Source organism: Trichomonas vaginalis, chromosome IV (genome assembly GCF_026262505.1).
Source record: "Trichomonas vaginalis G3 chromosome IV, whole genome shotgun sequence".
In the NCBI taxonomy this organism is placed as follows: domain Eukaryota; phylum Parabasalia; order Trichomonadida; family Trichomonadidae; genus Trichomonas; species Trichomonas vaginalis.
The window spans coordinates 12,948,368-12,973,524 of record NC_067206.1 but is presented as its reverse complement, the minus strand read 5'-3'; the positions used below and the strand labels follow the sequence as shown (position 1 = coordinate 12,973,524).

Genomic DNA, 25,157 nt, shown 5'->3' with positions numbered 1-25,157 from the left:
CAAAACGAATTCATTAGAAATTGTCCAATTCCTTGTTGAGCATGGTGCTGATGTTAACATGAAGTTTATTCTCTTTCTTTTCATATTTATCATTGCTTTAGTACATTCTCTTTCGTTTCATATTTATTATTGCTTTATAAAATTCTCTTTCTTTTCATATTTATCATTATTTCATGGAATTATCTTTCTTTATATATTTATCATTGCTTTAGCATATTCTCTTTCTTTTCATATTTATCATTGTTCAATGACATTCTCTTTCGTTTCATATTTATCATTGCTATATAAAATTCTCTTTCTTTTCATATTTATAGGGTGTCCAAAGGTGTGTTTAGCACAAACCTGAATACTGCGAATAGAAATAAACAAGTTACATATATATAAAGTTTATTTAAATATAATCACCATTGGATTCAATCACGCGTTCGCAGCGATCGATCCAGGCTTGAAAGACACGCTTTAAATCATCATGAGAAAATTGCTCAAATTGCTCTCTTACAAAATTTTCAAGATCATCTGGACTCGCGAATTCGCGTCCTTCAGCTCTCTTTTTTAGCGTGCCGAATAAATAAAAGTCAGAGGGTGCAATATCAGGTGAATAAATTGGGTTTGGAACAACTTTGACATTGTTTTCAACCAAGTAATTCATTACCTTATGACTTTTGTGAACTCTTAAATTATCAAAATGAATTGCAAACTTTTGTTTTTGTTGTTTGGATTTCTCAAACTCATCAGAATTGATAATTTGAGTAAGAACATTGTCAATTAGATACTGAGCATTCATCGTATTAGGTTTTTGAAGAATATCAATTGCGATGATGCCATTCACGCCCCAAAAAACCGACAACATCATCATTGGTGTGTCAATTTTTTTTCTTCGGGAATGTTTGCGGATTTTCATCCTTCGGGATCCACATGATTTTGGCTTCTGTTGCATATTGAAACCAAGACTCGTCCCCTGTTACTAAAAAGCGAAACTTCTTGGATTGATACGCACCCAATATAGAGAGGAGCTCTTTCGAAGATTGGACTCTAGATTTTTTTTGAACTGAATTAAGGTTGTGCGGAACCCAACGTGTATACGCTAGTTTGTAGTTCAAATAATTGTGCAGATAATAACTGACTGTTGTACGTGGTATCTTTGTCATCTCCTCTATCCTTCTGAGTGATGCTCTTGGGTCTTCATCTAGCGCTTGAAGAATTGCTTTGATTTTTCTTTGATCCGGCGATTTTTTGTCAATTTTTATGATGGGCGCCTTTTTGTTCATGAAGTGATACATCCTAACATGATACGCTACAGTGGAATAGCTAGGAGCATCCATACCGAAGCATTTTACCAATGTCTCGTAGATTTTTTTACAGTCTTTGCATTTTTTTGCAAGAGCGAGGATGTTTTCTTTATGATTCATTAAAAAAATGAAAAAAATCCCGCCAAAATTTCCCGCGAAACCGCCTCTTGTCTCAAAATTCATTTTATATCCCGGCATGGCGCCAAAATACAACTTACTCATCATATACATATATTCATATTTTTTATTATATATTTATAATCAGCATATATCTCCTTTAATAGTCTCATATAGAGCGCTGTGCTAAACGCACCTTTGGACACCCTATATTAAGGATGGGCACTCATTAGGGTGATGAAAAAAATCAAGTCTAGCAAAGTCAATATATTAAAACCAGTGAAGACTATTATATAGCATTATAGTGTACAAGCTCAAATATTTAGTGATGCATTTCTCGAACTTATTTTATTTATAAGTTAACCTTGAAACATGAATTTTAGTATATCATGAGCATATTTTTTTCTAATTTTGCAATACTTATAATATCATACCAGGATTCATGTGGAAGTCTAATATTTGGTATATAATATTCTTACAATAAATGTATTAATTCAATTATATTCAAAATGATGGGTCGCAATTTTTACTGAAATTGCAAATTTAATTTCAACAATGAAATTATTGTTTAAAAAAAATAGCACAACAGCAAGATGGACAATCATATATAGAATTATAATGCTCCATATAATGCTTGGATTTGATGCGTATATAATGTTATTTTTCGAACATCTTTGTAAAAAATTGATTTTTGTAATTTTTGAAAAAATTCGATTTTATTTCGAGATTTCCTCTATAGGTGAAGTATATTGAACAATATTCCTATGGGAGAAAATAATTGTAAGTATGAGTACTTTCATTAATACTATGGGTGCCATGGTTATCGCTCAAACGATCAAGTTATATCTCGATTGCGTAAATTGAAATTTTGCTATTTTCTAAATTCACGGCAACAACATTCTTTTATCCTGATCGTACATCACAATATTTGAATGTGCGACCATTTGTTCAAGAAACCGTCAAGTTATTCTTCATTTTTCATGCCGCGGCGAACAAAAGCAGTTGCAAAGCGTATAAAGAACTTAGTTCAAAGCGCGAAAAATAGGGTAGAGCCATATGTCGTCAACACTGTTGAATTTGTGCTATCTGTATTATTGAGCGGCGCTACATTTTGCCAATCAGAATTTCAATTCATGCTGAATAACATCAAAGTTCCGTCAGAAGCTACATTTCATCGAGTCCAAGAAAAGGTTGGTCGTGTTATCATAGAAGTTGCCAGAGAATCTGTTAATTATTGGAAATCTCGAATGAGAAAATGTTCGGGACTTTTGTTTGACGGTTCTTGGAGTCAGAGAAGAAATGCAATGTTTTGCTATGTACAATTTGTAGAAGAGAAACTCAAAAAAATTGTAGATTGGGAAGTGATATCTAAATCTTTTAAAAATTTCAAAGGTAATTTCAACGGAAAATCAAATGAAATGGAATTTGAAGGCTTAAAAAGAATGCTGAAGCGTTGGAATAATGAAAAACGTGTAAATTTTTTTGTGCATGATGGCGATGTCAAAATTGTTTCTACAATCAAAAATACGTTCAAAGGTATCAGAGAATACAGAGATCCTGGACATTTTCTTAACAATATACAGAAAAAGCTCAAACTGCCAGAATTCAGAATCTTATCTAGCATTTCAAAGAATTTATTGCGTTGGCTTAGGCAACTTCTCAATGACACACATATGTCAATTAAAACAAAGAAGTTTTTATGGTTGAATTCCGCTAAACATTATGCCGGAAATCATAAATTTTGTCCAGATCCTGAAAAATGCAAGATGATTAAACCATGGAAATATGCAAAAAATAAAACTGCTATAAAAACACTTAAAAAATTCCTCGAAGATACCGTAAAAATCTTTGATATGGTAAAAAAGATTCATTCAACTCAAGTAGTTGAATCGATAAACCATATCAAAGCAATGCTTGCTAATAAAAATATTAATTGGCATGCTTCTTGGCCAATTAGGATGGCAGTCACAATATTGCATTTCAATGAAAGTATGTTTGAAACGATTGTAGCAATAAGATACAGGTTAAATTTACCAACAATGCCAGAAATGATGAACAGATATTTCAGAATGTATGATACAACAAAAGATTTAATCAAAGCATTCAAAAATTCAAAGCAAGTTCAAAAAAAGTTTGCGGCATTAAGAGCTATAAAGAGAGGTCTTCAAGCTACCGATGATCGTATTACTCTTAAATCACATAAATAATTATTAAATTTATTTCACCCTCAAAACATCATAATCTTGCACCTTCTTTGAATAAACACTTTCACCTTCTATTTTTAATTAATGTTTTTTAATTGTCCAAAATTTTTAGATTATATAAGATATAATTTTTTATAAAAGTATTATTTTCTAAAAGATAAGTATATATTCTTAATCACAAAACCTAGCATTTTATCATATCTATATATCAGCTTCCTAAATATAATACTCATATAGTTAGTATGATTTTAATGTTTTTGAACATGAAACGAAAATATGATTACAATCATATAACATAATGGAGTTATTGATATAACTTATATGCATGATACATTAAGAAGTCTTCCAACAATATAGATATAGTTGTAGATTCCTATGATTCCTTTTATATTGTGAGATAATAACATTTTTATGCTGTCAGGAGCCTATGAGTGCCCATCCTTAATCAATGATAAATATAAATAGAAAGAGAATGCTATTAAACTATGATATAGGGTGTCCAAAGGTGCGTTTAGCACAGCGCTCTATATGAGACTATTAAAGGAGATATATGCTGATTATAAATATATAATAAAAAATATGAATATATGTATATGATGAGTAAGTTGTATTTTGGCGCCATGCCGGGATATAAAATGAATTTTGAGACAAGAGGCGGTTTCGCGGGAAATTTTGGCGGGATTTTTTTCATTTTTTTAATGAATCATAAAGAAAACATCCTCGCTCTTGCAAAAAAATGCAAAGACTGTAAAAAAATCTACGAGACATTGGTAAAATGCTTCGGTATGGATGCTCCTAGCTATTCCACTGTAGCGTATCATGTTAGGATGTATCACTTCATGAACAAAAAGGCGCCCATCATAAAAATTGACAAAAAATCGCCGGATCAAAGAAAAATCAAAGCAATTCTTCAAGCGCTAGATGAAGACCCAAGAGCATCACTCAGAAGGATAGAGGAGATGACAAAGATACCACGTACAACAGTCAGTTATTATCTGCACAATTATTTGAACTACAAACTAGCGTATACACGTTGGGTTCCGCACAACCTTAATTCAGTTCAAAAAAAATCTAGAGTCCAATCTTCGAAAGAGCTCCTCTCTATATTGGGTGCGTATCAATCCAAGAAGTTTCGCTTTTTAGTAACAGGGGACGAGTCTTGGTTTCAATATGCAACAGAAGCCAAAATCATGTGGATCCCGAAGGATGAAAATCCGCAAACATTCCCGAAGAAAAAAAATTGACACACCAATGATGATGTTGTCGGTTTTTTGGGGCGTGAATGGCATCATCGCAATTGATATTCTTCAAAAACCTAATACGATGAATGCTCAGTATCTAATTGACAATGTTCTTACTCAAATTATCAATTCTGATGAGTTTGAGAAATCCAAACAACAAAAACAAAAGTTTGCAATTCATTTTGATAATTTAAGAGTTCACAAAAGTCATAAGGTAATGAATTACTTGGTTGAAAACAATGTCAAAGTTGTTCCAAACCCAATTTATTCACCTGATATTGCACCCTCTGACTTTTATTTATTCGGCACGCTAAAAAAGAGAGCTGAAGGACGCGAATTCGCGAGTCCAGATGATCTTGAAAATTTTGTAAGAGAGCAATTTGAGCAATTTTCTCATGATGATTTAAAGCGTGTCTTTCAAGCCTGGATCGATCGCTGCGAACGCGTGATTGAATCCAATGGTGATTATATTTAAATAAACTTTATATATATGTAACTTGTTTATTTCTATTCGCAGTATTCAGGTTTGTGCTAAACACACCTTTGGACACCCTATATATATATCATGTTTTTGTATAATTCCAATTCTTTTCATATTAATCATTGTTTTATATAATTTCATTTCTTTTCACATGTATCTTTGTTTTATAAAATTCTCTTTCTTTTCATATTTATAATTGTTTCATGAAATTCTCTTTCTTTATATATCTATCATAGTTTTAATCAATTCTCTTTCTTCTTATATTTATCATTGTTTTATATAATTTCCTTTCTTTTCATATGTATCTTTGTTTTATTACATTCTCTCGATAGTATTAAATCCCCTCTTAGTATTGCAAGCAAAGTGAATTCAACACAAATTATCAAATCCTTAGTTGAGCATGGTGCTTCAAAATTCATAAATTGAAACAAAATATAGTAATGGCATTTGAACGAAATTACTTATATTGGTAAAATTGATAAAAATTTTAATTTCAAAGGTGCATTTACCACTTTTTGACACAATCTCAATTTTTTTGACAAATGAGCTGTAAAACTTCGATAATTTGATCTTATATAATATTATGGCATGGAATAACATGCTCATATGAATATATTATTGAAGTGCAAGAATTCTGTTTACATTACTATGAAATTAACATCAGATACTAAAGATTGTCAAAAAAATTGAAAGAAAAACTTTTAGGATCAAACCAAGAACTCGGAAGAAAGATAAAAAGGCGCAAAACATAAATTGCTGAATATGAATATATTCTGAATAGAGCTGTCCCAACGAGAACTGCGGTAATTTATCAAGGATTCGGTGCACCGGCTGCTATTTAATAGATTTTTTGTGCTTTGTAAATCATTTTACGTAAATGGACAAAACAGAATCAATCTAAAAGTATCCATTGCCTATTTTCCGTAATTTCGCGATTTTATCAAAAAAGTGACATTTTTAGTAAAATCAGCATTCTAGGAAAAGGTGAGCATTTTTTGTAATCGATTTTTTTATTCAAAAAATGGCACGTTTTCAGCAAATTGAATCTTAAGAGCTCACTCGCGCCATAATTTTTCTATATTATTGTCATTAATAAAAAGCAAAATTATACCATCACAAAGCACATAGAGCTATAACTAAAAAAAAAATTAATATCAATTCTCTGAAAATGCAAGAAAATTCAACAAAAACTAGATAAATATATTTTAAATATTAACGATGTGTTATATCTATTATGCTATTTGATCTTCATTCACCAATAATTATCCATTGCAAATCTATCAATAATAAATGAATTAATGTGTTTTATAAACAGTTAGAAAATAGTTCAGGTAAGAGTTAATGATATATTGATTCTTTATATGAAGAAATACTGTTATATCAAGTATAATTGAATGTAATCCATATAGAAACGTAAATGCAAAATCCCTTAGGCTAAACTTGATTAATTAGGAATTTACAAAGTTGGACAAGCTTAGGCAAACCCAAATTTTAGCTAAAAGTGACAGGGAAAAAAAACGTTTAGTATTAAAAAAAAGACCGATGAGAGCTTCGTTCGAAATATAGAGGGAACTGAGAATGCGCAACCATTCTCAGGGAATATTGGATGCTATTCCCGTTCCCTCTGTATGGAAAATTGAGGTTTTCAAAGGGAGTTAAAATAATATCAAATTTATACTAATTTACTTCAAAATACAAAAGTATTTGACAGCTAAAATTAGTTAATTTAGCAAGCCTATCAATACCCTTTTACGATTATTGTTACTTTTTCGAAATAAAAGTAAAAACAAATTTATACTAATTTACTTCAAAATACAAAGTATTTGACAGCTAAAATTAGTTAATTTAGCAAGCCTATCAATACCCTTTTACGATTATTGCTACTTTTTCGAAATAAAAGTAAAAACAAATTTATACTAATTTACTTCAAAATACAAAAGTATTTGACAGCTAAAATTAGTTAATTTAGCAAGCCTATCAATACCCTTTTACGATTATTGCTACTTTTTCGAAATAAAAGTAAAAACAAATTTATACTAATTTACTTCAAAATACAAAAGTATTTGACAGCTAAAATTAGTTAATTTAGCAAGCCTATCAATACCCTTTTACGATTATTGCTACTTTTTCGAAATAAAAGTAAAAACAAATTTATACTAATTTACTTCAAAATACAAAAGTATTTGACAGCTAAAATTAGTTACTTTAGCAAGCCTATCAAAAAAAAAAAAAAAAAAAAAAAGGTAGTGGGGCTTCCAGGCACTTCGTGCCTTCTAGCCCCCAGTCACTTTTCTGTCACTTTTCAGGAAAAAAACATTTTTATTATTATATATAAATGAATTTTACAAAACCACCGTTACCCTTCTTTGGAAATAAGAGTAGATGTAAAGATATTCTATTGAGAGAACTTAAGAAACTACCGAATGGTCTAACATTTGTAGATTTGTTCGGTGGAAGTTTCTATATATCCCATCTGTGCCATACCGTATTCCCAGACTCAAAGATTATATGCAATGACTTCGACAACTATATGAACCGTCTCAAACATATACCAGACACAAACAAAATATTGAGTGAGTTGAAAGAAAAGATACCTATAGGTAAGATGGAACGTATACCATTAGATAAGAAAAATATTGTCAGAAAGGTTTTGGAAAAAGTAGAATATATAGACTGGGATAGTATATCTGCTAGACTATTATATAGTGGTTCTATAAGAGTTCATGACATTGAAACACTTATGTCAAACGTTTTATATCTTAACTATACAAATGTTTTCAAAGAGGACATAGAAAAATATATTGAGGTATAGAGTTTGTGAGATGTCATTGGACAGAGTTGTATGAAAAATATAAAGACAAGGAAAATGTTTTCTTTATAGTGGACCCGCCGTTCTATAACACATGGGATTTTCAATACCAAGTAGACTGGACTTTGAGAGACTCTTTAGAAACTTTAGACGTTTTACATAACCATCCATGCTTTTACTTTACATCCGATAAAAGTGGTTTGGAAACCGTTATGAGATGGTTAGAGGACATACATGACTATGAGTTTATATATGACAAGATAGAATATGAGAGAGGTCCTATAAACCGGAGAAAGTGTCATAACAAAGAAATTTTACTAGTAAGTAAATGTGGTTTGAAATAGGACTACTTGTTTTAGGTTTTTTCCATTGTGTCATTTATTTATTTGACGTGGCAGAAAAGTACAGAGAATATGAAGATGAACCAATGCCTGCAAATGTTCAGTATATGTACTCGTAAGAGATATTTTTATCTAATATTAAATGGACGCACAGAACTTAGCGAATGCACAGCAACCTGGACAACCAAACCCAGAGAATATTCCAAATGAAGTTAGAATACAAACTGCAATGGCAAACTATGGTCAAGTGCCAACAGATGTACAAATGCAAACTGCCATGTCAAATGACGCTGCGTTAGGTTTGCCACCATGGTATGCAAATATGAGATGGAAAGAGTTTTATACAAACCCTGAAGTGGGATATAAACAACTCTATGCAGATGACGCGAACACAGGAGTTGACCCAGAATATGTTTTCTACCAGAGGAGAAACAGAATGTATGAGCTCCAGTTAAAGAATGCTATGGAACTCAACAGGAAACGTAAGAGACTAGGTGGACATTAGATTTTTACATATAGTAAAATGGGTTTCTTTGGAAGAATAGGAAACTTCTTTCGAAATGTTGGAAGAGGTATATGGAATGGAATAAAAACCGTAGGAAGAGGAATTTGGAACGGAGTCAAAAATATTGGTAAAAGAGTAGGTCAGTTCGTTGGTATTATACCTAAAGACCCTGAACCAGAAGAACAAGCTCCTGTTATACAACAGCCTGAACCTGCACCACAGTCAAGTTGGCAACCAAATCCAACACCTCAACCGTATTAAAAAATTATTTTTACCGTTCGATAGTAGTTGTATATGAAACTAAGTTCTAAGTAAAACGCATGGTATAATGGAATTATTCTCTTTCTTCCATCTGTTGTAAACCATACTTGAAAGTCTGAAATACTTCCACTTGGTGGTTCATATAGCTTTGTAGGTTTTTCGTAAAAGTCATTTGCCAAGCATAAAAAAGAGTTTTGTGCACCAGAAAATGAAGCATGAACTATAATAGCATCTGAGTCGAAAACATTTTCATATGTTCCATTAGGGTTTTCGACTTCATAAAAGTCCGGGTGTACTGGATATTCTGCAGGCTGATTTAACATCCTCAAAAATCTATACCATGCCAAGTTGTTATATTTTGTAGAAATATAAACGTTTTCTCCAAGGTCTTCTATTCTGTTGATTTTAACAGTTGCATTTTTCCTGTCATAAACAATATCGAGATGGTACTCTCCCTCGTCAATGTTAAACTGGTTTGCATATTCGAGATAGATATCGTTTATTTTTTCTTGAAAAGCTTGAAGAGTTGTTTCTAAGTTTACAAGCAAATTCACTTGTAAAAGTTTTCCCTGTTCAAATTTCTCATACGTACGTTTTTCTTTGTTATAGTATCGAACTTCAAAACCGACCGTAAATGGGAAACCATGTATGGCTTCTGAAATGAACTTCATTCTACGAAAGCCAATAGCTTTTGTGACGGATGGGTCTCTTAGCCATCTTAACGGGTAGTCAAAACGATAGCCTTCATGCTTTACGGTCTCTGTCTCAAACTTTTGACCGACATTCGTAAAAAGTTCATCTAATGGTTTAGTTGTAGCAACTCTAGAAGTTTCCTTTTCTATTGGAAGCATATTTTATCTAGAATAAAAATGTCAAATGAAACAGCGTCTATGAGAGAAATACAACACAACCGACAACTCATTATACAAGCTCTAAATAAGAACACAACAAACTTTTCAAACTATTCTAAGATATCTGAGTCATTGAAAGAAGGAAGCTTAAAACTGACATTAAACCCAATGACAGATGAGTTTCTGTTTCAAGACAACAAGAACCATACTGTTTGTATAAATCCAACAAAAGGAACTTTAAACGAGAAACCTATAGATGAACTTCTTTTGAAAGCAGATATTGACAACAAAGCTGACAAAGAGTATGTCATTGAAAAAGTTCAAGAAGAACATGACAGAGCAGATGCAAAATATGCAACGAAAGAGGATGTTGAAAAGAAAGCAGATAAAACATATGTTGACGATGAGTTAGCATGTGTGGCTAGTGCGTTAGTGAAGAAGGCAGATAAGGAATATGTGGATGAAAAAGACAATGAAATTAAAGAAAGGGTTGAATGGTATAATGAACGGACAACAAAGATTTTAAAAACTAAAGCCGATACAGGATGGGTTTCAGGATGTTTAGACCTTAAAGCCGACAAGAACCATACACATACCATTGCAAATATTGCAAACTTACAAGAAACCTTAAACAGGAAAAGTGACGTTGGACATACACATACCATTGCAAATATTACAAACTTACAAGAAACCTTAAACAGGAAAAGTGACGTTGGACATACACATACAAGTTTTACAACTGTTGCTATAGAAAATATTGCAGGAACGGTTGAAGAAACTGGTGGGGATGCTTTATATTTTAAACCTCCTAACTTTCCAGAAGGTTTAACATCGGATAAAAACATAACAACGATGAGATACATTAGATGTAGAAATGTCTATGTCATGGAGGATGAAAACAATGTTAAATTCACTGCTCAAGATTTATATGACAAGAAAGCTGACAAAACAGAGCTTCAAACATTAAAGACTGAAATACTTCAAACCATTTACCCGGTTGGTTCTATTTATACGTCAATGAACTCTACCAGACCAGAAGTAGTACTTGGTTTTGGAACTTGGACTCAAATAGTCGACAGGTTTTTGTATTGTGCAAACTCTTCAAAGGAAACAGGTGGAAGTAAAACGATTTCAGGTGAAAACTTACCTGCGCACAGTCACTACATAGATTTAAGTACATCTCAAGCAGGTTGGCATAAGCATAGATATTGGGATTGGTCAGCAATGACAAAAGGTAAAGGATATGATGTTAAAGACAACGTTAAGTTTGCTATAAATTGTTTCTGGAGTAACACTGAGGGAGGAGGAAACCATACACATCGCGTTTCAGGGTATACGCAAACAACGGGACAAAGTAAAGACTACATGCCACCTTACATGACAGTTTACGCATGGTATAGAAATGCTTAGTCGTCATTTTCAACTTCTTTAGCATATTCGTCTGGAGTTGTCTTATATTTGTTAGGAACTGTCTTTGAAAGTATACCACCTTGAACTTTGACAAGTTTGAAACGAGGTCTGACAATAGTCGTTTTATCTTCTGCTTGCAGTCTGTACATTTTGCCATGTTTGCCTAAAACTTCATAATATTCTCTTGTATACTTTCTTCTATTTTTACGAACACGAATGTGAGTACCTGTCGGGTTCCCATTGTTGTCATAGTCAATAGTATTTTCATATGGGTCGCGTTTAGGTATTTTCTATTTTTACTTTGTCACCTTTCTGAAGTTTGAAGCCCGGCATTCTTTCTTGTTTGTCTCTTTTGACTAAATTATTAAATATATAGTCTTTCTCTAAGTCAGGGTTGTTTTTCATTTCTTCGGGGGAGTGGTTTCCCAAACCTTTTGTTTACGGCTATTGTAAATATTTAAAACTTGTCTCATCTTTGCCATGGAGAAGTGTCTATATTTGTCGTCATATGACATTTCATTTGCTTCACCACCTTGTGGTTGGTTTAAGTCTCTTAACATTTTTATACAACCGTCAATGACACCAAGAGCAGAATGGTTTTGGTCGACAATGAAATATTGTTTACATTTTTTGAACGCAGATAGTTTTTAATATCGTCTGATTTGAAAGAACTTTCACAGTCAGATGTCAGTTTTGTTGGATGGTATTTGTCAACGAATATTGTCAAAGCAGTTTTCACATCTAAAATATTTTTGGACCATAATGGTATGGCTTCACAGTATCTTGTGTTTTGACCAACAAATATTAGCCAGTATGGTGGTCCATCTGTTCTAACTCTCGGAATGTTTTCCAAGATATCCATAAACCAAGCATTTGGTGTTGAACTAAAGATTTTTATCATGAGTGCTTTCTTTGTCGCTTTAGAAACATAGGGGTCCTTGTTCGGATTCGTCATTTTTATCCTATAAGAAATGGGTTTATTTGGCGCGTTAGCAGGAGTTGCATCCAGATTTTTACCCGCAGTGGGAACAATAGCCAGAGGTGTATTTGGAGTTGGAAGGAAGATTTTGAGTACATTAGGTATACTGAAAGAGAAAGCACAACCTATTATACAAACTGTACAGAAAGGTTGGGATGTAGCACGAGATGCAGCAAATCTTATTCCAAATCCTGAAACAAGAGGAAAAGTTCAAGGATGGATGGACAATGTAGGAAGACAAGCAGGAAACTATTATAACAAAGCAAATGACTACTATAACCAAGCAGGACACTATATGGACCAAGGTGAAAGATTCTTTAACAGAGGATATAACCATGCACAACAGTGGGTAAACAACAACCAACCTCAACCGCCTCAAACGTGGGGAATGTAAAATTTTTTACTGAGATGAAATGAACAATACAGCATTGAGACAAATGGGTTCAAGATGGATTTGTCGGCTTCCAGCAGTTACACCACGTGTTTGTCAAGTTCTTCCTATACCTCAGGAAGTTTTAGACCGACTTAAAAAACCTAAACAACCAGTTGAAAACAAACCAAACTAAATTTTTTTACTGAGATGAAATGACCGAAGAAGTTGAAACCGTGGATCTCACCCCACAAACAAAAAGTTCAGAACCATTGTCAAAACCTGTCAAAGAACTTACAGATGAAGAGAAAAATTCAATAATAGAAAGTGCCAGGTCTGGAAATACAAACCCTAACTATAAAGTCACTTTTCATAGAAATGGAACGGCTAGTATCTCAAAAAAGAAACAGACTCTCACAAATAAAATATTGAAGTCTGAAGGAGCTTTCGAGACAACAGATGGAAAAGTTTACTTCACTGACCAACAGTTCATTATAGAACATCTCATTGACTTAGAGTCGAAATATTCTAAACTTTACAACAAACACAAAAAGTTGAAAGGAAAACAAAAACAAATGGCATATGATATTTATGAAGATGTTGACGACACAACTGTTCCTGCAGGTGAGGTAAAGTCAGAGGAACCGAAAAGTGACGAAAAACCGATAGAAGAAGAAAAACCAAAAACTGAAGATAAACCAAAACCAAAGTTTAGTTTGGAAACTAAACCAAGTCAACCTTCATTAGCTGGTATGGGTTGGCGTCAAAGACTTATGGTAGCGGGCGGTTATGTTAAGTAAAGAAGAAAAACATTTTTTTATTTTATTTGAAATGTACGCTGAGTTTGTTGGAGAAGACCGTTGGGAAACTTGTTTGTTAGATGAGAAATATGAAATTCACTGTTGTGAACCTTTTGAAATAAGGAAGAAAAAGACAAAAAGAGTTTTAAGCGAATGGGAGCGAAATGACGGATATACTATGATGAGGATGAGTGGAAAACGCTATCTTAAACATGTCGTCATTGCAACTCATTTTATACCGAACCCTAACAATTTACCTTTTGTAGACCATATAAACCGTATAAGAAACGACAATAGACTTGAAAACTTACGTTGGGTCACTTGTTCTGAAAACAGTAAGAACATAAGCAAATTTGGAGATATTGTATTCGAATTTGTCGACGAACTAGAAGATGAAACAATTGAAATTAGAGACTATGGTAAGCATACGTTTGAGTTTTACTACTATAGCGAAGAACAAGACTCATTCTACTTTTATACCGGCGTAAACTATAGGAAATTACAAGTATATTTTACTAAGGAAGGCTATGCTTATGTAAACGCTAGAGATACAGATGGAAAATACGTTAAAATACTTCTTAACAAATTCAAGAAGCTATATGGCATACCATTTTAAAACAGTATATTTTTACATATATTAAATGCTTCAGGTTGAAAAACAAAGAACAAAAGTAGCAGATACAAAACCGTTAGACTATATCTTCACAAATGCGGGTAGGACTATATCAGATGAAGAAATTTCATCCCGTATATACAGGTTTGACTATCCAATTCGTTGGCTTCAAAGTCCTTCAGATGCAAAGGCAATAGGATTTAGAAGAGTTTTGTTTTCAAATAGAACGAATGCCTTCATGTTCGCAGTATATTTTCATGGTCAGTATAAAGGTTCTGATGGTCTAATAGAAAAATTTGACGAAATGAAAATCTTTACAATCCGTTCAGACGAAAGTCTTGAGAAAACTCTAAATGACTTTCAAACTCAAATGAACAAATACTACTGGGAATTTCAAGAAAAATACGACTCTTTACTAAATGGAACATACTATCTGAAACTAGAATATGACAAGATGAACTCCACAGTTTCATTTCAAAAGATTGAAATTAACCCTCCAAGAGATACAGAGTTTTTATATTGGGGAGTAGACAAGCGTTCTTGGGCACAATTTCTTCGGTTACTAAACCAGAACGAACCATTACCACCAGATGGTCCATTTAAATTTATACTTCCACCAGCAGATTTGACAGTTTATAGAAACGTGTTTGACCCTCAAAATGTTATGTGTCATGCAAGTTTCAGTTCAAGCAACAACAGTTTTCTATGTATCGGTAAGGACTTTTATGACTTTGCTTCTAAATTCTACGAACCACCTAGTAACAGTTTCTCTGACTTTCAAGTTTGGTTCACAACAAACGGTGTGCAGCATATAATACCATTGTACTATGACTTTTATCTCGAATTGTCTTTCATATACAACTACGGAAAAGTGCTGAAAAAGTATTGAAAAATATATTTTAGGTGAAGAGGTGAGATCTCAAAACAAGCATTTTGTGAAGAATATACCAACCCGCGGAATTCCGCGGGTTGCTTTTTATATAAAATTCACCCGTTGAATTTTCATGAATTTCCTTAAGACAGAAAAAATATATTTTAGGTTAGATGGTTTTTAGGTGTGCCTATGTGCCTATGTGCCTCGGTCATTTTAACTTCTCTTAAAATTACTGACAACACGACATTTTGACAACATCGTAGAAAACACGCAAAACTCTTGAATTTTGTATAAAAAAAGCAACCGTCGGAATTCCGGCGGTTGGTATATTCTTCACAAAATGCTTGTTTTGAGGTTAAGCCACAAACGGATGTCCGACGGTTAAGCCACAAACGAATGTCCGACGTACCACTCAAAAATATTTTTTATTTTTATTGTAAGAACTGAAAATGACAGTCGAAGCAAAAACATTCACGAACAAATCTAATGGCGAAACATTCACAAAAGGCACCTATAACGGTATTGAAGTCTTACGTAGAGACAAGGATGGTTATATAAATGCAACAAAGATATGTCAGCAGTTTAGGAAAGACTTTAGAAGGTTGTTGGAAAATAAGTCCTGGGAAGAGTATTATACGGCATTTTGTGAAGAATATACCAACCCGCGGAATTCCGCGGGTTGCTTTTTATATAAAATTCATGCAGGAATTCCGGATGAAATCAAACAGGTTAGAGGAATGTATGTAGACCCAAGACTCGTAAACTATATAGCAATGTGGGCTTCTCCAAAATATTGTATAGCAGTTGGAAAAATTCTGGACTTCATAGACAAGAAAGTTCATGAGAAATTAGATGAAGAAGAACTTGAAGATACAGTAGAGAATGCAAAACCTTTGTTCGAACAAGAAGTTAGAAAAATGCATGAAAAACAAATAGAACATGAACGTGAGATATGTTCTGGTTATAGAGATTCTCCATACGAACTAGACCAATGGGAACAAGAAGATTTAAAGAGAGAATTTAGAGAATATGAACTCGCTAAAATTTCATTAGAAGCTGCAGAAGAGAGGTTAAAAGTTTGGGGTCGTTTTGTACAAAAATATTGTGAGTAAATGAACCATTTTTTTTATTGAATTCGGCAAAAATATATTTTAGGTGAAGAGGTGAGATCTCACCCGTTTTTTCACCTGTTTTTTCACCCTCATTTCTACCATCGTAGAAAACACACAAAACTCTTGAATTTTGTTCTGAATTCAATAAAAATATATTTTAGGTGAAGTGGTGAGATCTCAGAACTAGTCTTGTACTGTTTTTTCACCCGTTGAATTTTGTATAAAAAGCAACCCGCGGAATTCCGCGGGTTGGTATATTCTTCACAAAATGCTTGTTTTGAGGTCGAGCCATTTTTGGCTCCATCGTAGAAAACACACAAAACTCTTGAATTTGTTGCTGAACTCGGCAAAAATATATTTTAGGTGAAGAGGTGAGATCTCACCCGTTTTCTCACCTGTTTTTTCACCCGTTGAATTTTCATGAAAACAATTTATTTTTGACACTTTCACACAAAAACATAAAAAAGTGAGTTAAAATGAGATGTTTACTGAACTGGCTGAATGTCGCCTTCACAGGTTATGTAGAATGGTTGACCAGAGAAGTGAAGGAGTCCTCTGAGAATTTGGGCAATTCGTGGAATTGGACTCTCTCTGTTTGGAAGTTGTATCCATGGGCGCTTTGCAAAGAACTTGAGAAGAGCTTCTTTCTTCATCTCCTTTATGTCGTCGTAGGCTGTCCCGTCTGGTATTTGAATTGGAATTCCAGTTTCAATTTCGATTTTCAGCGCACCTCTTCCAGACAACCAGAAGCCGAGGGACTTGTTGGCTTTGTCCTTGCCCAAGTACTGCTTAACAACTTCATTTATCTCTATAAGGTAAATTGCCTCATCTAATGGCTCGATGTTGTCCATTGTTCTGTTTCAGAACAAATTTCCCGTAAAAGCTCTCAATTTGTGAGAAAAATTTTCTTTTTCAGAACTAGTCTTGTACTTTTTCAGAAATAGTCTTGTACTTTTTCAGAAATAGTCTTGTACTTTTTCAGAAATAGTCTTGTACTTTTTCAGAAATAGTCTTGTACTTTTTCAGAAATAGTCTTGTACTTTTTCAGAAATAGTCTTGTACTTTTTCAGAAATAGTCTTGTACTTTTTCAGAAATAGTCTTGTACTTTTTCAGAAATAGTCTTGTACTTTTTCAGAAATAGTCTTGTACTTTTTCAGAAATAGTCTTGTACTTTTTCAGAAATAGTCTTGTACTTTTTCAGAAATAGTCTTGTACTTTTTCAGAAATAGTCTTGTACTTTTTCAGAAATAGTCTTGTACTTTTTCAGAAATAGTCTTGTACTTTTTCAGAAATAGTCTTGTACTTTTTCAGAAATAGTCTTGTACTTTTTCAGAAATAGTCTTGTACTTTTTCAGAAATAGTCTTGTACTTTTTCAGAAATAGTCTTGTACTTTTTCAGAAATAGTCTTGTACTTTTTCAGAAATAGTCTTGTACTTTTTCAGAAATAGTCTTGTACTTTTTCAGAAATAGTCTTGTACTTTTTCAGAAATAGTCTTGTACTTTTTCAGAAATAGTCTTGTACTTTTTCAGAAATAGTCTTTGTACTTTTTCAGAAATAGTCTTGTACTTTTTCAGAAATAGTCTTGTACTTTTTCAGAAATAGTCTTGTACTTTTTCAGAAATAGTCTTGTACTTTTTCAGAAATAGTCTTGTACTTTTTCAGAAATAGTCTTGTACTTTTTCAGAAATAGTCTTGTACTTTTTCAGAAATAGTCTTGTACTTTTTCAGAAATAGTCTTGTACTTTTTCAGAAATAGTCTTGTACTTTTTCAGAAATAGTCTTGTACTTTTTCAGAAATAGTCTTGTACTTTTTCAGAAATAGTCTTGTACTTTTTCAGAAATAGTCTTGTACTTTTTCAGAAATAGTCTTGTACTTTTTCAGAAATAGTCTTGTACTTTTTCAGAAATAGTCTTGTACTTTTTCAGAAATAGTCTTGTACTTTTTCAGAAATAGTCTTGTACTTTTTCAGAAATAGTCTTGTACTTTTTCAGAAATAGTCTTGTACTTTTTCAGAAATAGTCTTGTACTTTTTCAGAAATAGTCTTGTACTTTTTCAGAAATAGTCTTGTACTTTTTCAGAAATAGTCTTGTACTTTTTCAGAAATAGTCTTGTACTTTTTCAGAAATAGTCTTGTACTTTTTCAGAAATAGTCTTGTACTTTTTCAGAAATAGTCTTGTACTTTTTCAGAAATAGTCTTGTACTTTTTCAGAAAATAGTCTTGTACTTTTTCAGAAATAGTCTTGTACTTTTTCAGAAATAGTCTTGTACTTTTTCAGAAATAGTCTTGTACTTTTTCAGAAATAGTCTTGTACTTTTTCAGAAATAGTCTTGTACTTTTTCAGAAATAGTCTTGTACTTTTTCAGAAATAGTCTTGTACTTTTTCAGAAATAGTCTTGTACTTTTTCAGAAATAGTCTTGTACTTTTTCAGAAATAGTCTTGTACTTTTTCAGAAATAGTCTTGTACTTTTTCAGAAATAGTCTTGTACTTTTTCAGAAATAGTCTTGTACTTTTTCAGAAATAGTCTTGTACTTTTTCAGAAATAGTCTTGTACTTTTTCAGAAATAGTCTTGTACTTTTTCAGAAATAGTCTTGTACTTTTTCAGAAATAGTCTTGTACTTTTTCAGAAATAGTCTTGTACTTTTTCAGAAATAGTCTTGTACTTTTTCAGAAATAGTCTTGTACTTTTTCAGAAATAGTCTTGTACTTTTTCAGAAATATGTCTTGTACTTTTTCAGAAATAGTCTTGTACTTTTTCAGAAATAGTCTTGTACTTTTTCAGAAATAGTCTTGTACTTTTTCAGAAATAGTCTTGTACTTTTTCAGAAATAGTCTTGTACTTTTTCAGAAATAGTCTTGTACTTTTTCAGAAATAGTCTTGTACTTTTTCAGAAATAGTCTTGTACTTTTTCAGAAATAGTCTTGTACTTTTTCAGAAATAGTCTTGTACTTTTTCAGAAATAGTCTTGTACTTTTTCAGAAATAGTCTTGTACTTTTTCAGAAATAGTCTTGTACTTTTTCAGAAATAGTCTTGTACTTTTTCAGAAATAGTCTTGTACTTTTTCAGAAATAGTCTTGTACTTTTTCAGAAATAGTCTTGTACTTTTTCAGAAATAGTCTTGTACTTTTTCAGAAATAGTCTTGTACTTTTTCAGAAATAGTCTTGTACTTTTTCAGAAATAGTCTTGTACTTTTTCAGAAATAGTCTTGTACTTTTTCAGAAATAGTCTTGTACTTTTTCAGAAATAGTCTTGTACTTTTTCAGAAATAGTCTTGTACTTTTTCAGAAATAGTCTTGTACTTTTTCAGAAATAGTCTTGTACTTTTTCAGAAATAGTCTTGTACTTTTTCAGAAATAGTCTTGTACTTTTTCAGAAATAGTCTTGTACTTTTTCAGAAATAGTCTTGTACTTTTTCAGAAATAGTCTTGTACTTTTTCAGAAATAGTCTTGTACTTTTTCAGAAATAGTCTTGTACTTTTTCAGAAATAGTCTTGTACTTTTTCAGAAATAGTCTTGTACTTTTTCAGAAATAGTCTTGTACTTTTTCAGAAATAGTCTTGTACTTTTTCAGAAATAGTCTTGTACTTTTTCAGAAATAGTCTTGTACTTTTTCAGAAATAGTCTTGTACTTTTTCAGAAATAGTCTTGTACTTTTTCAGAAATAGTCTTGTACTTTTTCAGAAATAGTCTTGTACTTTTTCAGAAATAGTCTTGTACTTTTTCAGAAATAGTCTTGTACTTTTTCAGAAATAGTCTTGTACTTTTTCAGAAATAGTCTTGTACTTTTTCAGAAATAGTCTTGTACTTTTTCAGAAATAGTCTTGTACTTTTTCAGAAATAGTCTTGTACTTTTTCAGAAATAGTCTTGTACTTTTTCAGAAATAGTCTTGTACTTTTTCAGAAATAGTCTTGTACTTTTTCAGAAATAGTCTTGTACTTTTTCAGAAATAGTCTTGTACTTTTTCAGAAATAGTCTTGTACTTTTTCAGAAATAGTCTTGTACTTTTTCAGAAATAGTCTTGTACTTTTTCAGAAATAGTCTTGTACTTTTTCAGAAATAGTCTTGTACTTTTTCAGAAATAGTCTTGTACTTTTTCAGAAATAGTCTTGTACTTTTTCAGAAATAGTCTTGTACTTTTTCAGAAATAGTCTTGTACTTTTTCAGAAATAGTCTTTACTTTTTCAGAAATAGTCTTGTACTTTTTCAGAAATAGTCTTGTACTTTTTCAGAAATAGTCTTGTACTTTTTCAGAAATAGTCTTGTACTTTTTCAGAAATAGTCTTGTACTTTTTCAGAAATAGTCTTGTACTTTTTCAGAAATAGTCTTGTACTTTTTCAGAAATAGTCTTGTACTTTTTCAGAAATAGTCTTGTACTTTTTCAGAAATAGTCTTGTACTTTTTCAGAAATAGTCTTGTACTTTTTCAGAAATAGTCTTGTACTTTTTCAGAAATAGTCTTGTACTTTTTCAGAAATAGTCTTGTACTTTTTCAGAAATAGTCTTGTACTTTTTCAGAAATAGTCTTGTACTTTTTCAGAAATAGTCTTGTACTTTTTCAGAAATAGTCTTGTACTTTTTCAGAAATAGTCTTGTACTTTTTCAGAAATAGTCTTGTACTTTTTCAGAAATAGTCTTGTACTTTTTCAGAAATAGTCTTGTACTTTTTCAGAAATAGTCTTGTACTTTTTCAGAAATAGTCTTGTACTTTTTCAGAAATAGTCTTGTACTTTTTCAGAAATAGTCTTGTACTTTTTCAGAAATAGTCTTGTACTTTTTCAGAAATAGTCTTGTACTTTTTCAGAAATAGTCTTGTACTTTTTCAGAAATAGTCTTGTACTTTTTCAGAAATAGTCTTGTACTTTTTCAGAAATAGTCTTGTACTTTTTCAGAAATAGTCTTGTACTTTTTCAGAAATAGTCTTGTACTTTTTCAGAAATAGTCTTGTACTTTTTCAGAAATAGTCTTGTACTTTTTCAGAAATAGTCTTGTACTTTTTCAGAAATAGTCTTGTACTTTTTCAGAAATAGTCTTGTACTTTTTCAGAAATAGTCTTGTACTTTTTCAGAAATAGTCTTGTACTTTTTCAGAAATAGTCTTGTACTTTTTCAGAAATAGTCTTGTACTTTTTCAGAATAGTCTTGTACTTTTTCAGAAATAGTCTTGTACTTTTTCAGAAATAGTCTTGTACTTTTTCAGAAATAGTCTTGTACTTTTTCAGAAATAGTCTTGTACTTTTTCAGAATAGTCTTGTACTTTTTCAGAAATAGTCTTGTACTTTTTCAGAAATAGTCTTGTACTTTTTCAGAAATAGTCTTGTACTTTTTCAGAAATAGTCTTGTACTTTTTCAGAAATAGTCTTGTACTTTTTCAGAAATAGTCTTGTACTTTTTCAGAAATAGTCTTGTACTTTTTCAGAAATAGTCTTGTACTTTTTCAGAAATAGTCTTGTACTTTTTCAGAAATAGTCTTGTACTTTTTCAGAAATAGTCTTGTACTTTTTCAGAAATAGTCTTGTACTTTTTCAGAAATAGTCTTGTACTTTTTCAGAAATAGTCTTGTACTTTTTCAGAAATAGTCTTGTACTTTTTCAGAAATAGTCTTGTACTTTTTCAGAAATAGTCTTGTACTTTTTCAGAAATAGTCTTGTACTTTTTCAGAAATAGTCTTGTACTTTTTCAGAAATAGTCTTGTACTTTTTCAGAAATAGTCTTGTACTTTTTCAGAAATAGTCTTGTACTTTTTCAGAAATAGTCTTGTACTTTTTCAGAAATAGTCTTGTACTTTTTCAGAAATAGTCTTGTACTTTTTCAGAAATAGTCTTGTACTTTTTCAGAAATAGTCTTGTACTTTTTCAGAAATAGTCTTGTACTTTTTCAGAAATAGTCTTGTACTTTTTCAGAAATAGTCTTGTACTTTTTCAGAAATAGTCTTGTACTTTTTCAGAAATAGTCTTGTACTTTTTCAGAAATAGTCTTGTACTTTTTCAGAAATAGTCTTGTACTTTTTCAGAAATAGTCTTGTACTTTTTCAGAAATAGTCTTGTACTTTTTCAGAAATAGTCTTGTACTTTTTCAGAAATAGTCTTGTACTTTTTCAGAAATAGTCTTGTACTTTTTCAGAAATAGTCTTGTACTTTTTCAGAAATAGTCTTGTACTTTTTCAGAAATAGTCTTGTACTTTTTCAGAAATAGTCTTGTACTTTTTCAGAAATAGTCTTGTACTTTTTCAGAAATAGTCTTGTACTTTTTCAGAAATAGTCTTGTACTTTTTCAGAAATAGTCTTGTACTTTTTCAGAAATAGTCTTGTACTTTTTCAGAAATAGTCTTGTACTTTTTCAGAAATAGTCTTGTACTTTTTCAGAAATAGTCTTGTACTTTTTCAGAAATAGTCTTGTACTTTTTCAGAAATAGTCTTGTACTTTTTCAGAAATAGTCTTGTACTTTTTCAGAAATAGTCTTGTACTTTTTCAGAAATAGTCTTGTACTTTTTCAGAAATAGTCTTGTACTTTTTCAGAAATAGTCTTGTACTTTTTCAGAAATAGTCTTGTACTTTTTCAGAAATAGTCTTGTACTTTTTCAGAAATAGTCTTGTACTGATTCAGAACAATACTTGTTCTGATTCAGAACAATGTCCGACGTCCCACCAACCGAGTCCATTCCCAAACTAGGGTCTAACACCAAAGTAACCTTACAAATGTAAACTTATATCGTTCTATTTTCTTCACTAGGGTCTAACACCAAAGTAACCTATGTACATGAAATTTCACTGCATAAAAGGAAAAAACCTGCGCGAATCGGGATTTGAACCGAGGTCTTCGACGCCTGTAGCGAGGTAGCCCATACCACTGAGCTATGAGCCGCTTGCATATTTTTAAGTAAAATATAGTATATTTGTCATACAGTGAAGGATGACCAAACTTAGAAAATATAAAGTTAGTTTTTTAAAAAAAATATTTTTTTATTTTTATTGTAAGAACATGTTAGCAACAACAGCACCAAACTCTTTAGTCATGAACCCAACTTCAATGTTAGTAGAGATGAAAAGCTTCATTCCTTCTTCATATACTTTCGAAACAACAATCCAGAAGATAAAGCAAGAACTTCTCCAAGGAGATTTAGATTGCACTGCGAAAGATGAAACAAATGAACAGTATCTTTATGAAATGCAGGATATTATTGACCATCTACCTAAACTTCCTGAAATCCAACAACAAAAGCTCACTATTCCAGAATTCGATGAAATAGAAGTCAAAGCAACTGACTCAGTAGAAATTAAGAAGTTCATACGAAAGGTAAACTATGAGTTTCTTGGATTTCATTGCAACCACAAAGTCATGGACAAAGACTGCGACATGTTATATAAGAACATCTCTGACATATATAAATCTGGGGAGTTTAAGACCTACGACAACTTTGTTTCGTTAGTTGCAAAATGTGTATGGCAGATAAGAGATAAAGATAGAAGAGGTAAGGTATGGAATGAACAGATAAAACCAACTACTTCAGATTTAAAGAAAACCATTGACGCCTTAGTCATACTTGCAGGTAAGGTTTCAGAATATAACGCTAAAATGAACCCACAATGTTCTAAAATGTAAGCAGCAATGAGGAAATATAACTACTCTGTCAAAGAGATAGAACGTATGCGAAACGACTATGCTGACTTAAAGAAAGAAGTAGAGAAACCAGCAGAAGATAAAATGGACATGTTAGCATTTCTGAACAAAAACTATCCAACAGCTGACGATTTCCTTCTTTCAGATGTCAAGAAGAAATATAAAGAAACCTTCGGCATTGTTAAAACATTCGATGTACTGACAGAGGAAATCGAAGCCACAAAACTGTTTAGGATTTCAAATATACATCGTACAATTCATGTAAAACGCTTATAAAATAACTGAGGTGAGAAAAGAGGTGAGGAAACAGGTGAGATCTCACCTCTTCACCTAAAATATATTTTTATTGAATTCAGCAACAAATTTCATGAATTTCCTCATATGTTTGCTACCCTCGGAAAACCGAGGATAGAGATTCCATTCGAAAATCGTAAAAAATTGCTACCCCGACTTTTTTCGGTCTTGCATAAAACTCATGAAAATCGTAAAAAATTGCGACCCGCGGAAAACCGAGGAACGCCTAAAACACATGAAAATCGTAAAAAAATGACCAAATTTCATTATATAACTGTATCTTTTATACAAGATAGAAAATAACGCTAATTTTATTTTTTTTATTTTTTTATTTTGTATGTAAGAACAGGAAATGACAAACACTGAGTTTGAAACAGTTAAAAAGATAGACAATAACACCAAAGTGGTTAGAATAGGTGATTTAAACGTAAGATACTCAAAGAAATACAAGAAATATTCTTTGTCAGACATTTTATCTCCATCTGGAAAGAGAGCAAACGACTGGGTTAGAATTGCTTCAACTCAGAAAATTTTGACAAAAAATCCTGAGCTTATGATATCGGTAAGATTCTATGGAACAAGAACATATCTCATCGACAAAAGTCTTATACCAATAGTTTTGTTCTGGATTGACCCAGTTGTTGGATATAATTTCATAACATATGGTTCATTCGATACTGAACGTTGCAGTGAAGGCTTACTTTATATCGTTCAGAAACCGAAGGACTTCAATACAAAGAGATATAAGATAGGAAGAACATTTAATATAACTCAAAGATATGACTCTACAGTCAATAGAGTTAAGGTTGCGTTTGTTAACGATATGAGAGCTGCTGAAACAGAACTACTTGAAAAGTTTGAGAAAATGTATGGTGCTCCCATAAAAGGTAAAGAAACGTTTGAAGTAGATGAGATCGACAAAGCTATAAAATTATTTGACGAAGTTGCTGAAAAAATACATGTAAAGCGTTTTATTTT

General features: G+C 32.0%; 9 protein-coding genes and 3 pseudogenes across 12 annotated transcripts, besides 10 other annotated features; 10 read left to right on the top strand and 2 right to left on the bottom strand.

Annotated features, from left to right (window-relative positions):
• Positions 1 to 311: 311 nt before the first annotated feature.
• Positions 312 to 339: a terminal%2Cinverted (terminal inverted repeat of Mariner transposon ID:TVAGG3_0081310).
• Positions 312 to 1,616: a mobile genetic element.
• Positions 392 to 1,520, bottom strand: TVAGG3_0081320 (annotated as a pseudogene). Its single transcript has one exon. A coding segment is annotated over exon 1 (1,129 nt).
• Positions 1,589 to 1,616: a terminal%2Cinverted (terminal inverted repeat of Mariner transposon ID:TVAGG3_0081310).
• Positions 1,617 to 1,622: 6 nt separating this feature from the next.
• Positions 1,623 to 4,051: a mobile genetic element.
• TVAGG3_0081300 (uncharacterized protein) lies at positions 3,365 to 3,613 on the top strand (the record flags this gene model as incomplete). The annotated part of the gene is made up of 1 exon (XM_001290599.1): positions 3,365 to 3,613. The coding sequence occupies one exon, from the start codon at positions 3,365 to 3,367 to the stop codon at positions 3,611 to 3,613; it is 249 nt and encodes an 82-aa protein (XP_001290600.1).
• A 50-nt stretch (positions 4,052 to 4,101) lies between the features above and the next one.
• Positions 4,102 to 4,129: a terminal%2Cinverted (terminal inverted repeat of Mariner transposon ID:TVAGG3_0081270).
• Positions 4,102 to 5,406: a mobile genetic element.
• On the top strand, positions 4,198 to 5,326 carry TVAGG3_0081280 (annotated as a pseudogene). Its single transcript has one exon. A coding segment is annotated over exon 1 (1,129 nt).
• Positions 5,379 to 5,406: a terminal%2Cinverted (terminal inverted repeat of Mariner transposon ID:TVAGG3_0081270).
• A 1,403-nt stretch (positions 5,407 to 6,809) lies between these two features.
• Positions 6,810 to 6,839: a terminal%2Cinverted (terminal inverted repeat of MuDR-3_TvMULE3 transposon ID:TVAGG3_0081260).
• Positions 6,810 to 7,553: a mobile genetic element.
• A 1,071-nt stretch (positions 7,554 to 8,624) lies between these two features.
• Positions 8,625 to 8,987, top strand: TVAGG3_0081250 (uncharacterized protein; the record flags this gene model as incomplete). The annotated part of the gene is made up of 1 exon (XM_051222042.1): positions 8,625 to 8,987. The coding sequence occupies one exon, from the start codon at positions 8,625 to 8,627 to the stop codon at positions 8,985 to 8,987; it is 363 nt and encodes a 120-aa protein (XP_051107028.1).
• Positions 8,988 to 9,005: 18 nt separating this feature from the next.
• TVAGG3_0081240 (serine threonine-protein phosphatase family) lies at positions 9,006 to 9,248 on the top strand (the record flags this gene model as incomplete). The annotated part of the gene is made up of 1 exon (XM_051222041.1): positions 9,006 to 9,248. The coding sequence occupies one exon, from the start codon at positions 9,006 to 9,008 to the stop codon at positions 9,246 to 9,248; it is 243 nt and encodes an 80-aa protein (XP_051107027.1).
• Positions 9,249 to 10,336: 1,088 nt separating this feature from the next.
• Positions 10,337 to 25,157: part of a mobile genetic element that runs on past the window's edge.
• Positions 12,481 to 12,882, top strand: TVAGG3_0081230 (uncharacterized protein; the record flags this gene model as incomplete). The annotated part of the gene is made up of 1 exon (XM_051222040.1): positions 12,481 to 12,882. One exon carries the CDS (start codon positions 12,481 to 12,483, stop codon positions 12,880 to 12,882), a length of 402 nt encoding a protein of 133 aa, XP_051107026.1.
• Positions 13,074 to 13,658, top strand: TVAGG3_0081220 (phage tail repeat-like family; the record flags this gene model as incomplete). The annotated part of the gene is made up of 1 exon (XM_051222039.1): positions 13,074 to 13,658. One exon carries the CDS (start codon positions 13,074 to 13,076, stop codon positions 13,656 to 13,658), a length of 585 nt encoding a protein of 194 aa, XP_051107025.1.
• TVAGG3_0081210 (uncharacterized protein) lies at positions 14,300 to 15,012 on the top strand (the record flags this gene model as incomplete). The annotated part of the gene is made up of 1 exon (XM_051222038.1): positions 14,300 to 15,012. A coding segment is annotated over one exon (713 nt), but the record flags the coding sequence as incomplete, so codon positions are not given.
• On the top strand, positions 15,595 to 16,257 carry TVAGG3_0081200 (uncharacterized protein; the record flags this gene model as incomplete). The annotated part of the gene is made up of 1 exon (XM_051222037.1): positions 15,595 to 16,257. The coding sequence occupies one exon, from the start codon at positions 15,595 to 15,597 to the stop codon at positions 16,255 to 16,257; it is 663 nt and encodes a 220-aa protein (XP_051107023.1).
• TVAGG3_0081190 (uncharacterized protein) lies at positions 16,844 to 17,108 on the bottom strand (the record flags this gene model as incomplete). Its single annotated transcript, XM_051222036.1, has 1 exon — positions 16,844 to 17,108. A coding segment is annotated over one exon (265 nt), but the record flags the coding sequence as incomplete, so codon positions are not given.
• TVAGG3_0081180 (organellar and viral DNA polymerase type B) lies at positions 23,247 to 23,703 on the top strand (the record flags this gene model as incomplete). Its single annotated transcript, XM_001286042.1, has 1 exon — positions 23,247 to 23,703. A coding segment is annotated over one exon (457 nt), but the record flags the coding sequence as incomplete, so codon positions are not given.
• Positions 24,749 to 25,144, top strand: TVAGG3_0081170 (annotated as a pseudogene). Its single transcript has one exon. A coding segment is annotated over exon 1 (396 nt).